The 15,769-nt window shown below is 42.8% G+C and overlaps 1 protein-coding gene across 1 annotated transcript in view; it reads right to left on the bottom strand.

Moving 5' to 3' along the window:
- Positions 1-12,985, bottom strand: part of Acot12 (acyl-CoA thioesterase 12) — a 44,322-nt gene extending 31,337 nt beyond the window's left edge. Inside the window, exons 1-4 of the mRNA XM_036207149.1 lie at positions 12,681-12,985; positions 5,383-5,452; positions 2,391-2,451; positions 126-227 (exon numbers count right to left, since the gene is read on the bottom strand). Of these exons, the coding sequence (XP_036063042.1) occupies positions 126-227; positions 2,391-2,451; positions 5,383-5,452; positions 12,681-12,810 (363 nt within the window). The 5' untranslated portion in view covers positions 12,811-12,985. The remainder of the gene's footprint in view (positions 1-125; positions 228-2,390; positions 2,452-5,382; positions 5,453-12,680) is intronic.
- Positions 12,986-15,769: the final 2,784 nt, after the last annotated feature.

Genomic DNA, 15,769 nt, shown 5'->3' with positions numbered 1-15,769 from the left:
TAAATATCAATGAATAAAAAGTCTTGAGGAAGTGAGTCTTGCAGTAAGGAAAAAAATAATTCGTGAGCAGTTATTCCTATGTCCCTGGCTTACAAAAAGGGTACCTGTTCACGTGGGAAATTTACCTTTTCTTTTCCAACTGGTCTAGCTACAAACGTAGAGAAAGCCACACAGAGGAGCTTCTCAGCGCCAGTGAACTTCTCCTGTACTATGACCTTGATACTGATCTGAAGGAAAGAAAAACAAACCGTCAGTCACCCAGATAAGAGATTCGACTGCAACACGCAAAACGTGGTTACACACTTCTCCACCCTGCCTTCCAGTTTTTAAGTGACATCGGCATTTTAGTTTATCTTTTAGTGACGAGCTCTATACTATGACAAATGAAACTCTTCCAAATGTGGGAATACACACAATTACCATGAAAAATAGCTGGGATCTAGCTATCTAGAATACATTATATCAGCCCATTACCCAGAGGAAATACTTAACTAACTTCTAGGTTAATTTCTTCCAGCGACATATATGCTATATTACATGTATACAATGTAATATTACATACATACATGTAATATTTACATATGTGTTTTATGAATGTATATACAAGGTACACATCAATGTTTACATACATTATAAATTTATCATATTGCATATGAGGCTCTACACTCTAATTCTTAAAAGTTTGCCTTGCTTCAATAAACATTTTAAAATCATATTTGAGTGAACTCTCTCTCAAGAATAAGACAGCCTACCAGCCAGAGTAACTATCACTGTTTTTAACCTTTAGTTGTTACATTTTATACCCCACAATAACAAGGTCGGAATTGCTGTTAGCTGAGGCTTAGTTTCCATCCTTTGGTTTTTTTCTGGAGCAGTCAGCAAGTGACTAAGGCATTTTGTAAGGACTCTGCCGTGGGGGGCTTTCCCTCTATGTGAGGAGTCCTGAAGTTAGCTCTGCAGATTTGCACACCACAGAAAAAGGTCTCTAGATTTGGACTAATTAAACTCTCTGCATATCTTACCCAGATAAGTAATACTATCTTCTGAGAATAATGGATAACCTGGGGCATCTCAGTTCAGTACTGAGTAATGAATGATAAAGTACACGTATTTCTACATCCTCGCCAGGAACACCACGTACAAAAATAATCAATAACCCATGACTCACTTTAAGTCACTTAATTCAAAACAGAAACTTGCATTTGCATGGTAAATCTCAAGTTAACTGGATGGTAATGAATCAGACACAAACCAATCATTCTTCACCTCTATAAACAACCCTCAGCCACATGGATTTTCATGTTAGAGAAATACACAAGGAAGAATAAAATAAAGCATCACACAAAAAAGCCTAGCTACAGCTCTGGAGTGTTAAAGTTCAGACACTGTCAGCTCCCAGGACAGTTGACTGAGGTATGCGTGATGAACAAGTGTCTTGGAGACATGGCATGGGGAATTCACTATGTTAGGGCAGAGATGGTGAGATGGAATTCCACTCTATGAAAAGAAGTGGAAAACTAGGTAAGGTACAGGAAGTGTGACCATTCCTACAGATGGGAAACAGGTGACAAGTGTTATGATGTCCCAGGACAGGAAAACAAATGGAGGGAACGTATCATTTCCTCTCATCCTGAAGGTAATTTACAGGTAACGGTCGGGGAAGGGGAGCTCATCTCTGCTGTGTTGAAGAAGCAGAGAGCAAACAGACAAGGGATCTGGAATTTGTTAGACAGGGTACCAGAAATGAGATATCTACATAAAGAGAAAATTCTGGAAATGTGCATGTGGTCTCCATGGGTCTTTGTTTTGATACCAATCTGAGCATGCCCAGCACGAATAACTTCAGAGGAAACCACCTCACACGAGGGAGCTGTGAAGTGAGTATCTCCAGATCTCCCACACTGCTAGGAACCTTCTGAGTTCTCTCTAGGCAGACCTCCTCAAGCCTGAGACGCCCATAGAGCCCACAGGAGATTTTGCCCTGCAAGAGGCACTGATTGCCTCTTGCAGTTTTATTGGCTAGTTGACACTGCAGGGGGACGGGGGTGTAAGGAGATGGAGACACACAGTTTGGGTAATAGTATTGTAAGAAGAAGTAAGAAATAGAATCCATAGTTCGCAAAAAGCAAAAAGAAGTCCCTCCCCTCTTGCACGTTCACTTTGCGTGTGACCTTCTGGAACGCAGGGTCACACTGAATGTAAGTGGCAGGATTCAGTGAGGAGCCTGAGCTCCTTAGCCTTCACCGGCATGTCTGACTACAGATTTAAGGCTTTCTGAGATGCAGGATCCTATCAGCTGTAAGCACGTTGCAAGCATCCTCCTTGGGGCTCTGAAAGCAGTGAAGATACAGCCTCCAACATGCGGCCCTGAGGAAAGGGTGGCCACTCACCTCCATGCTCGTGCTGAACGCTCGAGTCACTTTGGCTCGGATGGTAATAATTTGTCCAATTCTGTTTTTAAAAAGAAAGAACGGTCTCAACAATGCTAGCACATTTCATTTTCGACTTAGAGATTTAGCAGACACATGTGGCATAAAGCAATTCCACCTGAACCTGTTGATAATACTCATATATGGAAAACTCAGGTTAAAGCTAATAGCAAAGACAGGCCTTCAGGATAGACGTTAACCATTTAAATCATGCTTATAATGTTAACAGACTCTCTCTATTAATCAGAAAAGAGCTTTTACAAGGACAGTGTGCAAGGTGACCCTTTCCACAACAGATACTTCTTTGTATAACCTCTGTTGCCCATAGGAAATTCAGTCAAGCACACAGGTAGACTTGTACCACTGATGCTTGCTTTGAAAAATGAGCTAATAAATAAACAAACCACAAACATAAAGAAATGAGCCAGGCCATCAGTGAGCTCGCTAGGTAGACGTGGGGCCTCAGAGCTGCTCCTCAGCCCACCCACTCCTCACTGCTATTAGAACTCTGAAAACTTTGAGGTCAAGACTTTGGGTCACTGATCCCTTCATCTTGGTGGAAATTAAGAGCTGCTCAACGTAGGCTCCTTTTGTTCCCTCATCCCACCTGACTCCATTTGACGACTTTGTCATGGCTCCCTCTCTACCCCACCCCATCACCCTACCCCACCTCATCCAGGCTGTGTTGTTAACCCTTTCCTCTCATTTTTGCCTGCTTTTCCAGGCTATTAAAATATTTAAGGTTTCTCCTTCTAAAATCTTTCTTTCAATCCTAATTTCTTTGCATAGTTAACCTTCCTAGAAGAGTCACTGGTCTTTCTAATCCACACTGCTCACTGAGTTTTGACTAGTGGTGCTGCTGGAACTAAGGTGTAGTCAATGAGTCAGGGCTGCTAAGCTTGATAAAGTAAGGTTTTCTTGGGGGCATAGGCATAGAAACACACCAAGTCCAAGGAACAGCTGAAAATTCACAACAGAAACCTTTGACATTAAACAAAGTGCTGTTCCTCAGTGTGGCCACATCAGTGACAAAATGAATGCTGTGCACGAACCAAGGCAGCGTGCCAAGTGCTTTGAGTCATAGCGAACAGCATGCTACTCACCCAGCAACAACCCTATGAGGTTAACACGATGATTCTCGTTTTTACTCTCAACAGAAATTGGGCTTAAACAGTGATATAGGCAGCAGCTAGCTGGGCCAGAGTTCAGACCCTAGTCTTATCTGAGTTCAAAGTCAAAGCCGTGGAAACATGGTTGTATTTGGGCTCCAGGAAGGCTGGCAATTAGCTCTACTTTAATCGCAGTGGAGAGGCTCATTCAGATGTGTTAAGGACAGTCTATGAGGTAAGTCAGTTGGTTTTCCTGGAAGAGTGGCCGTATCTACCAAATGACTTTGTGCACATACTGAGGCCCTATATACTGTAATATATAATTACATATTATATATTATGTAGCAACCCAGGCAGGAAAACAAGAAGTAAAGGAAGGAATTTACATTATGTACATAGATATCTTCTTTAAACAAGTAATTCTTGTATTGGAAATCTGAACAAATCAGTATTTTAGTAGTGCTTCTCTTAATGTCTAGATTCATCTAACTAATCTAGAAAGCAATAAAAGTCATACAAAACCCTTCAGAGAGAGGACCTAAGGTAATGTTGACTAAAACGGCCTATGCATTTTGCATTCTGATCAAGCAGTTCTGTTTTCAGGGATCCAGGCCCAAAATACACTAGCAAAAATATGAATGCACACCACATAACTCCATATACTTAAGTATCTGTGATAGCAAAAGCAATTCAGTGTTTACTAACGATGACCAATTGGATCTGGGAGCTCTACAGTGAATAGGGAAGTATCTGTTAACGTGATGACAGCTGTGTGCTCGTACTGGGATGGTTTTATGGGTGGGCTCTTACATGGAACAGGTGGGGAAAGTGACACCACATATTGGAATTTCTTTTGTAAGGAATATGGATAAATTCTCACTTATATTTTAATGCAAAGGGGTACTTCTCAGATATAAAGGGAGATACTTAAGAGGGAGGAGGGAGCCTCAGAAGCAGTGAGGTAGAAACTAAGTTTCCCAGAGTGAAATGTTTTCCCCACATTTGAACTTCCTGCTTGCAAATGTTTTAAACAGCAAATCAGATACAACAAAATTAAGATGCCATCTTAAAACACAGAAAGCAGCTGGACTGGACTCTGTCCACATGGTAGGTTAACACATCGGGAAGAGAGTTCTTTTAGTAACTTCAAATGCAGTGATTATGGTTATGTGATGTTTTTAAGAGGAACCTTGGTATTTATGAGTATTTACTGAATTATTTACAAATCATGACTGGTATTGCTTCAGAATAATTCCCAGATGGGAAAGACCACAAAGGAATAAGAACAGATAGGAGCCAATCCTTCTTACAGGTTAGTGATGAGTTCATGTGATGCACCACACTATTCTTTCTAGTTTTCCTGTCTGACTTGAAGTTCCCTTCCATAAGGGCTGCCAAAGCATAGAAACACTCTCACACATAAAATGTTCCTTAAAACTTACTTTATGTACACACAGGAGTTAGCGTTTGTACTGCACCAACACAGAAATACTTATTTTTATCATCTGTCATGCAGGAAAAAGAGCCATTAAAGACGAGATGATAGAAAGCTTGCCATGCCCTGCCCTACAATCCCTCTAATGCTGACTAAAGCAACTTAACAAAACTGAGACTGAATTTGTGCTGAGAAGGGCAAGGACAAGTGGAAGCTGATATATATATATATATATATATATATATATATATATATATATAATATATATATTAGCTGATTTAGAGAGGGTCCAGTGACTCTTGTTTTCTGAGAAACACGATCATTGACTCCAAATGAACAAGGTGCAATTAACATGTACTGTAAATGAACCAGTAAATCCCCAGGAAGTGGAAAGAGCAACACTCCTTACCTAGCTGTGTCTTCAAACAGAACGTCATCCATGGAGGCTGTGACGCACGAGAGCCCGGCATGTTTTTCAGCTTCAAAAAATAGGTGAAAGCATGTCAAGTTAGCGGCATGCCAAGTTAGCGGCATGTCAAGTTAGCGGCTGCGACTAAACGTTTCAGCACAGAGGGAAGGAACACATGGAAGTAGATCTGTTTTTGTAACACATCCCCTCACTCATTACAGCGCCCTGGTGCCCACACATTCAGGACGATGTGTATTTACAAGCAGGCCTTTGCTCTGTATTGTGTGATGATTACTGTACTTTCTGCTGAATTTTAACTTGTGAATCTCTAATTTGAACTTTAACACCAATACTCGTGAAGTCTGGCAACTGTAAGTAACAATTTTATACGTTTTTGATGACTCTAAATATTGTCATAGTACTATCAAGTATTATCCTTTTTTTTGTTTTATAAATAAACATCAAAGCTACAGCCACTGTCCCATATATTTAAATATGGGTATATTTAAATCACTAATGACTGTGGGTATGGAGCCCTTGAGATCACCTCTCACATCAGAGGGGAATGTCCCTGGGAATCAGAGGACACACAGGAGGCAGGCAGGCCTCGCCCATCATTTGTTATTACCAAACCGACACCAATTCGTCACGCTTTACAATGCTGTAGGAGAGTGTGGTTGGGGTGGAGCCATGGCGAAGAGGAGCGCATCATTTCCTATGGCCCACGTCTGCACTTACTTTGTCCAGAATTGTTTTGATTATTGGTTCTGCTTAACATAAAAATACCAGAATTTATGCTATTGGACAAGATTTTGATGTGTGTTTCTCCCAGCTTTGTTTTTGAGAGGCATTCCGTCAAAATCCAAACAGATTTTCATCGACCTTTTTTTGAGACAGCTAACATATATGTTGGCCATGAGCTCACTTTGCAGCCCGAGCTGACCTCCAGACGCTGATCCCCACCACCCCCAAATTCTTACGTAATAGATTACAATGTAAGTATTAATTGATCATCTCAGGTAAAGAGAGGTGAGAAATTAACCATTTGGGAACTCTGTGAGAGCAATGGGCAGGAAAGAGGCTTGTTAGTTACAAAACAATCCAGCAAAAAGATGGGGATATGGAGGTGTCCAACTCTAGGCCTGCTCAGGGTGGGCTCAGCTGAAGCCGGTGTAGCAAACCTGATTTCCCGGTATTGAGCAGGATCAGCATCATTTTTTTTAAACCTCTTTGCTCAGGGGCCATCACAGATCCATTCTGAGTCCATCTCCTTAGAGCTGACATTTTCCAGAGAAGTACTAAATGTTCTCAAAAACAAGCTACAAAACATTGACAAAAGCATGCCTAGTAGACACTCAGTCCATGAAGAGACAGGCTGTTAACTTTAGGTGTTCTTATTAATAAAGTGTGATTATGTACACCAATGTGATTTGCCAATTTTAAGTGATTGAAATAACTTAAAAGTAGTAACCAGTAAGAGCTGTATTGCATTTTCTGGGTGACTGTTATGCTTATAAAGCACAATGCTAGATTGTATGAGGGACCCGGGAGATTCAGCAGTAGGTAACAACACTTACTAAGTATTTCTCATTGGCCATGCACCAAGCTCCATCTTTAAATGATTAAATGACATTCAATCCTAGAGAGATTCAAATGATTGTTCTAGTGGGCTTTTTTTTTATTACAAGAAATAAGAATTGTAGAAGAGAATTTGGTAGATGAAGCTGAGAAAACTCCCAGAGTGCCTCACTGAATGTGGACCCCAACAGCTATACTTTCTACTACAAACTTGCAGGAATCAATAAAAAAGAAAAGATAAAAATGTGAGAAGTCGACATAAGGTCCCTCCCTCTTGCACATAATTATATATGGTCTTTTCTTCATTTCACAAGTGTGCCGGGTAGATGATATGAATTCAGAAGGACTGGATTGTTCTGGTCCTTACATTTTGATTGCTCTTCATACTTTCGTACAGTAGAAAAACTTAGAGCTATTATTGATTTCCTAGGGAAATTTGGAAGCAGATTAGCTGAGCAATTATAGAATCCGCAAAGGTGTCCACAGAGAGTGTTTTTGAAGGATGAGCTGGAGTGGAATAGGTATGAGAGAAGAGTGGAAAGGAAGGTTGCTGAGGCGACAGAACGGTGATTCCAGTGAGCGTGAGGAAGGCTTCCATGGAGAGAACAGAGACAGCGAGGAGGAGAGCTGAGATGGAGCTGGAGGGAAGGGCCTGGAGGCTCTTGCTTGTCATCATTTTAGAACTGTTATTATTAGATATTGCTTATTGTCATTTTATCTCTGCTCTGACCATTTGGTTGTAAACTCTAATGCACTTGGTCCAACCAGGTCTCTGCTGTTGCCAATGAGGTCGGTGGCAATTTTAATCACTGTTCTCCTACACTGAGTACAGCCTTTCTGGCTGCTTTTGAGACCCTCTTAAACATATGTGATTATAATATGCCTACATATGCTAATTTTTAAGTTAATCTTGTTTGGTGTTCTATGGATTCTTAAATTTAACTGTGTGCTTTTCAGCATGTTTGGGGAATTTAAAGCCATTATTTTCTGAATAGAGGTGAGTTCCTCTTACTTTCTCCTTTGGGGGACTTTTTATTTTGTTTTATTTTTTTTCCATGACTGTGTGAGACTTTGTGTACATGTGTGTAATGCTAGGGATTTAATTCCGACTTTATGCATGCTAGGCTAGTGTGCTATAGCACTGGACCATAACCTCATTTTTTTGTTTGCAAAATTAGATAATTTACATTTATCTATTTTTTACATTTGCTAACTTTTTTTCTCAGCCATCTTCATTCTGTAGTTAAGGCTATCTAGCAAATTTTAAATTTAGATGTTATTGTTTTAAGCTATTGAGTTTCCATGTTATCCTCATAAAACACTCTCTATTTCTCTTTTTGAGGTTTATTGCCCTTTTTGCTCTTTACAATAATATTATCAGTTTCCTTGAGTATAACTGCAATAGCTACATTAAGCCCTTGAATTTTAATTCTAGCATCAATGTCATCTATAGATTGGTATTTATTGATAATCTTCAAAGAATGAGTCATGTTTGCCTGCTTATTTGTGTGTAAGTGTTTTCTATTATCTCTGAGCCTTTGTTGATTTGTTGTTGAAACAGTGGGTTCTGAGATGAGCTCTCTGAAAAGGATTAGTTCTTTTGTTGTTTTCTTGAAAAAGCAAGCGGTTCTGTTTACTAAGTCCAAACTGTGAACCCTGCCTCTTTAGAGGTGGAGACGGCTCCATCACTTTCTTTGGTCTTTACTAGAGGTTTGGAGTTTGTCCTATACACACAGAATTCAAAGTGTGCCAGAGACAGGGGTTATAATCACAGTGCTTTGCCTCCCTGACTTTCTCTTTTCTGAAAACATCTCTCTTCATATTCCAATGGATGTGCTTTCCTCCAATAGTGTCCTTTGGATGTCCAAACCTGTAGATTTCTAACTAAAAATTTAACTGGGAGAAAATTGGTGGGGTGCTCTCCCATCTGTAATATCATTAAACATCCCACCCCCACCACACACACACACACACATACACACACACACACCTCATAAAACTAAATAAAAATGATTTAAAGCCGGGCAGTGGTGGCGCACGCCTTTAATCCTGGCACTCAGGAGGCAGAGGCAGGCAGATCTCTGTGAGTTGAAGGCTGGACTACGGAGTGAGTTCCAGGAAAGACGCAAAGGTACACAGAGAAACCCTGTCTCGAAAAACAAAAACAAAAAAAAAAAGTAAGAAAAAAGAAAAGTTGGACCACTACTATTCTCTTTGAGTATAACATTCATGTACTCCAAACACTTCTGTTCACTTCTCAGTTGCTTTAATTTACATTAATTTGCTGTTTTGTCCAAAGTTAATAGTTGTTATCTATAGGGGAAGGCTTTCTGATAGGAAGTACTTGCCCAGGCTAGAGGAAAAACCCTTTTAGCCTTTTAGTAAAGAGACAAGAGTAAAGACGGAAAAAAAAATCTGACATGATGAGATCAGCTCTTTCTGATGCCCTTTGGATGCATTATGAAGATGAGACCAGGATAAAGGAAACAGTTTGAGAAACCCTCTGAGGCCCACAAGGCAGGGCAGTGGGGCTGGGTCTAGGCAGTGGTGTGGAGGCTCAGCACGGGGCTGGGCTTAAGAGATTCTCCCAGAAGGAAGGGTCAGTCCACCCCAAAAGGAAAGGGTTATTATCTATTGCATGTGTGGAGAAGGAAGCAATGTGGATAGCATGTCAGGGCTCAGTCCCAGATTTCTAACCACACGGTTGAATGAGTGTGGAGACACTCTGTAGAAGTGAACATTCATAAAGATTCACTGTCGACACGAAGAGGAAAGGTCTTGAGAAAGTTCAAAAACAGAAACGGACATGGGATAGAGGATGACTCAGAGATGGTTTCAGGCTTCCGGTTTGAAGGACTGACAGAGGAGGGCCGACCCACAGCTATGGGGCCGAATGTTAATGTGATTGGAGCTATTTGATTTTTCTTTAAATACTGAGAAGTTGTGTTGGAATCCAGCAGTGCTCAAGGGTTACAGCCGTGTCTTGGGACATGACTATGGTCATTATTTACCTTAGGAAACATAACTATACAGAGCAGACTCTGGTCAAAACAATGCTAAAAAAATCGGCTTTTGTGTTATTCTTCAGATTCTTTCACATCTTACCTGAGTAATGTCCCCTTATGTCTCTTATTTCCATAGAGGGTTCAACATGGCCATTATCTGTATTTCACAAGCCAACTTTATCATAAGGATTCTTTAGCATGTGTAATATTAACATTACCAGTTACGAAGTCACCAATAGCAATATAATTACTAAAGCATAGTGTAAATTGATTGCCTACAGTCTTCCTATGGTCCAAGTTTCCAAAAAGGCAAACTAGAAACTTTCATGCCAGTTGCATTGTTTAGTTGCCTTGGAAATAGGCATCATTATTATCAGCAATGCCAATCATTTCTATACTTGTTTCTTTTGTTTACATGTGGGTAAGCTTCATTATTTCTGATTCCTTGTTACATTGTAATCCAATTCAAATCTCGTTAGCAACTGTTAAGACAGAAGCCAAACAAATCAGCAAATAAAACAAATGAATTGCCATTGAATATATAGCTGAGTTTTACAGGTGGCTAACACACAGGGGTTAGTACTGTATTACTCTCTCAAGAAAAGTGGGTCTGTACTATTCTAAGCTTTACTTCTGCCACACGAAGCTTAAGGGATGTGACTAGAACACAAGGCATGTAAAGTCCCCCCCCCCCCCCCGCCCCAGGTCTACTTTGTCATCTGAACACACCTCTCCCCAGAGCTGGGACTAGGCGGGGGTAATGGAGGTTTGGCACGGGGCTTGACTTAAGAGACAAGGGACTCTGGGGAAATGGGAAAAGGATGCTGAAGCTGAGGAACAAGGCATGGAAATGGCCGAGGAAAGAGCAGGTGGGAAGTTCCTTAGAGAGAAAAGCTTTGTACATACTAGAAAACTGCCAGAAGGCTGCCATTGCTGGTATCAGACAGTCTGGAGGGGAGATGGTTACCACAGTATATTGTTTGTATGGGAAACAAAAGGTTATACTTGTTTTTTAATGCCAGCGCCCTCTGTCGGAACATCCCATAGTCAATCAGTCTGATATTCTGAGCTGGGTTCAGAATCAATTCATATCTGTCTGTCTGCCCCCACCCCCCACCCCCCAGAGAATGAGTTTCCAGCTGCAAAAAGCATCTGTAAAGAACTAAGAAAGTTTGGGTTTTACTTCAAGGATGATGGGAAAATCTGAGCAGTCCTAAGCTGGGGGAGGTGATTGGGAGTCGGTGATATGATTCATGGACTTAAAGTTCACTGTGTATAGATAACAGATCCCAGGGAAGCAAGACTGGACTAGAACACCAAAGGCATTTCCTCAGAAGGGAGGCGCAGGAAGACTGACTTGTATCCAAGGCTGTGACTATCACTGGTCGGAAGATGGGAGAAGTCAGCCTGTGCGTAGTTTCAAAAGTACTGCTCAACAGTTACTTTTGAAGGCTCTCACTTAGAAGGCTCTCAGTTAGAAAACCATTTCTATTATAACCCAGTGTTTTCAAAAGCAGAGTTTCCATCCCTCAGTGTAAGGAAATCAAAGTCAGAGCCCAAGAGTAGCAATGGTGAGAGGCTGCTTTTCCTGGGGTGATCATCACATGATACAATGGACTGGACAATCGACATTTAGTTCCTCACACTTCTGAAGGCTATAGAGTCCATGCCTGTCGCGTTAGACTGGCAAGCGCTCTCTTCCTGATTTGCAGATGGCTCTTGCTGTCGCCTCACATGTTCTAAGCTCCTACACACGGTCCTGCGGGATCAGGATGTGCCCTTATCATCTCGCTAACCTTGATTACTCACTTTCAATTGTCATTTCCAAAATACAAACTTTGGTGGTGGCATGGAGACATCATTAGGTCCGTCGGAGATGTTTTTATCACCACTGTCACTCCCGGTGCTGGAGATGGAACTCAAGGGCTTCATGCAGCCAGACAAGCCCTTCACAACTGGACTACACCCCAGGCCTTCTCCTTCATATTTCCTCTCTCATCCTCTCTCAAGAATGTCATCAAGTCTTCCCTGACTGCCTAACAATTGCTGGCAGTAAACAAACAGAGAAGGGAATCTGGCAAAGGAGCAGTCTTGCGTTAAGGAAACACTTAGCTCACTTGAGAAAGCATGAACTGTGACCAGTTCTGTAAGAACACTTCTGTTGTTGCAGTAAACAATCTAGTTGTTTGTCAATAAAATATGTTAACGTGTGCAAGTACGCATGTGCGTGCTGTATGTGCATACACACACACCCAAACACACACACATGCATGCACACCAGTGCAAAGTTCATGCCGCAGTGTGAACACTTTTTCTAGCCTCAGTTTTACATGGCCAATGAGCTCAATCTGTAGAATTTAAAATATGGGCAAGTATAGATACAAGCAATCTATGTAACAAAGTCTTCGAGGGGCTCTTCACTATTTTGTGTGTTGAAGGGAAGTGTGTGTGAAGTAAACATCCGAGGACCACCGGTCTAGGTGGCTGTCAGTGGCTGTCAACCATCACTCCAGTCTCTCCAGCTCTCAGCACTTGGGAACGTTGCCCTTCCCCTGGACTTCCTTCTCCCAAGCTATCTCAGGCTTCCATGCAGCCTAGCGCATCCCCAGATCCAGACTCTTGCCCTTCAGGATCCTCAGACGCCATCACCGCCCTGGCCGCCCTGGCCGCCACCCGCCCTGCCCGACGGTGCCCTCGCGTGGGCCGCGCGCTTACCCGCCAGGCAGGCGGTGGTGTCCATCCACTTGAGCAGCTGCCCGGCGCTCAGCTCCCCGCGGGAGTCGGCGTGCGCCGGCTGGATGGCCTGGCTCATGAGCACCTCGCCGGGCGCCACGGTCGCTTCCATCGTCCCCGGCGGAGAGAGCCGATTGCTGGGGGCCAGCGCCAGGCCATCCCGCTCCCCTGGGGCCCGCCCCCGCTCCAAAGGGCGCCGCCCGCTGCGGCCGCCAGGTGCTCAGAAGGTGAGAGGTCAGGGTCCCACGAGTCACCCGGGGACTCCAGCGAGGAGGGCGAGAGAGGACGCTGGCCTCTGCTGGGGCAGATCGGGAGCACTGCCTCAGCTCTGAAACCAGGGCAACTGGTGTTCTCTAGAATGCAGGACAGCGGTCACCCGGTGAAGTCCTAGGCAGAGGAGGGCACGTGAGAAGGGACTGCATGCTCTCCAGAGAGGGCTGAGCCTTTGCTGGGCTCCTGGGCTTTATTGCTTAGTCGGTTTAGTAGCTGGCCCTTTGTAATTTTTTTTTTTCCTGCTATGAATTGCAACACTTCAAGCCTTTGTTCAGACTCTACCTTCCAATTCTTAGGACTTTATAGTGGCTCCAAAATCATTTTGTTAGGAAATTGATTCCACTGCCAAACAAACGAAAAACATAAAGTCATGGGAAGCTGGTGTGTGTGGGTACATCAGAGCACCCAACTAGAGAAGGCAACAAACACCCTTGAGTTTTCTCTAGAAAATACAAAATCAGAAACTGTCATATTGTTACCAACGGTCCCCACAAGTCCCCAAAGGTGCCTTCTAAACCATCGTCATTGGAGACGAATCTAGGACACTGCGTATGAACGTGAGGCCCGCTCTCAGGCAACAGCCACGGGCTTTACAAAGCAGTTCTTACCAGGGAAACGGCATCAAAACCCTCCGGAGGCCCCTGGATCCATGGATGGCGGCCCTGGGGAACACACTTGTGGATGAAGTGGTGGAGGCCTGGAGAGGTGAGCTAAGACATCAGGACCAGCTGGCTGGAAGCCAGAGCCTCCTGTCCTTCCTGGGACCTCACTGAATCCAGGGAATGGTGCTTGGCTTTCAGCATTACGACTCTGGCCACCAAGTCCAGCCTCGGAGCATCAAAAAGGAGAGCCTGGGGGTTTAAAGATTTCGCCTGTATTACTTCAAATTAGGTGTATGTATGTATGGGCCTGTGTGTGTGTGTGCGCGCACCTGAGTGCAGGTCCTCAGAACCCCTAGGCTTGGAGGGATGGGATCACCTTGGAGCTGGAATCACAGGAGGTCAGAGCTGAGAGGCAAACTTCTGGAAGAGCAATACCACCAGCTGTTGATCAGTGATCCATCTCTCCAGCCCCCAGCCTGGGCATTTTGCTTCCCCTTAAACACATGCATATTAAACAAAGAGAAAAGAGAGGCATTGACTTGGTAGACTTCAGGAGCCTTTGTATCTGGTCAGGTTCAGACTATATGAGCACAAAGAAAAATGGAATGTCTTCAGTTAGGCAAGCATTAAGTTTGGCTTTGTAAGAGGTGAGAAACAATTAAAAATGACTTTAAAAAAGGGTCTTGTGTGGCTCAGGCTGGATTTGAACTTTCCTGCCTTACCTCCCAGTATGAGATTACAGGGAAGTGTCACTATTCCCTATTTAAGATGTTCAGGGAGAGTGAACCTAGGGCCTCCCACACCATACCAAATTCCCATGCTCCTAAAGTGAGTTTAAAACTAATTAAAGCTCTTGTATCCAAGATGATCACTTTTCATAGTCATACAGTCATTCAATGGCAACGTGACTGTGTCCATATGATGTGTGATAATCCCCTTTGGAAAATGCCTGGAGTGTTCTTAAGACCTTTTTATCTATCTTATGTAACGACAGCCATCACCATTTCGAAATTAGTGGGTTCAGTGACTGTTCAGCATGTGTTCACTCCATCTACTGATAACTCTATGGGAGGTTCTCATTGATGTTGGACTTGATCATGTGACTTGTTTTGGGATGGAAAGTGGGGAGGTAGAAGTGTACCAGATTTTACCTTGTACTCCCAGGAACATCTGACTTTTGCCATAAGGAGTGTCTACACCCCACTAGTGACCGGTCAGCATCTGACTGGTTTCACACATTTTAGTCACATTGCTGGTGGTCCCCCAAACCCACAGCCTTGCAAACAGAACCACCAGCAGACTTATGAATGAGACAGTAGTGCTCTAGTTGGGAGACACTGTGGGATGTGGGCTCATTTGTTACACAGCAATAACAGAGTGGGTTTTTATTTGTAGACGCTTGAGGAAATTGATTAAAGTATTAGAAATAAAGTATCTGTGACCCAAGGTGTGTCCCTTTGAATAAAAAGTGAGAACTAAAATGACAATATTGAATCATGTGCTGTCACATATTTGAGTGTTTATCCACTTTAGACATTTCATAAATATTTAAGCTTGGGTATAAGAAGACATTTTCCAAAGACATGATTTGAAATGAGACAACATGCATTTGTATATGTCTATCTAGAGATATCTCACCAAAGAATAGACAGAGTATGCAAACTCACTTGTGTGTTTCCTTATCTCTGTCACCTCTGGTTTGGATGGCTTGATTATGTTTCATCTCTTTTGTTGGAGTCACACTAATTTTCCTCTCAATAGCATGAAATTTCTTCTTCTCCCCCCTTCCCCGAATGGTCTTTTTCTCCCTCTCACAGTGAAATGTCATCTGCATGTGGGAACATTTTCTATATCAAATTCCCTGGTATAAAAATTCCATTATTTGGAGGAAGCCGCCACATTTGTCCACTTATATCCAGAGATATCTTTTGGGGACGAACAGTATGCACAGCCAGACCATTTTGAAAGATCATGCATGGGGACAAGAAAACTTTCCAAGTAGAGAGCTGTAAGTTATAATCTCAAGAAAGGAGACACTCTTTAGAATGATTGAGTGGGAAGCATCTAAACCCCTCGCTCTGGAGAGAAGGGCGTCTTCCCCCAGTTCCTACTGTTAAGAATGTGGAATTCAGGAAGAGGCAGAAAAAGACCCTCCCATTTGAGAGCAAGCAGTATACTGTAGTGGAAAATGAAGGA

The sequence above is a fragment of the Onychomys torridus genome, chromosome 15 (genome assembly GCF_903995425.1).
Source record: "Onychomys torridus chromosome 15, mOncTor1.1, whole genome shotgun sequence".
NCBI classification, from domain to species: Eukaryota; Metazoa; Chordata; class Mammalia; order Rodentia; family Cricetidae; genus Onychomys; species Onychomys torridus.
This window is presented reverse-complemented; position numbering and strand designations above follow the sequence as displayed.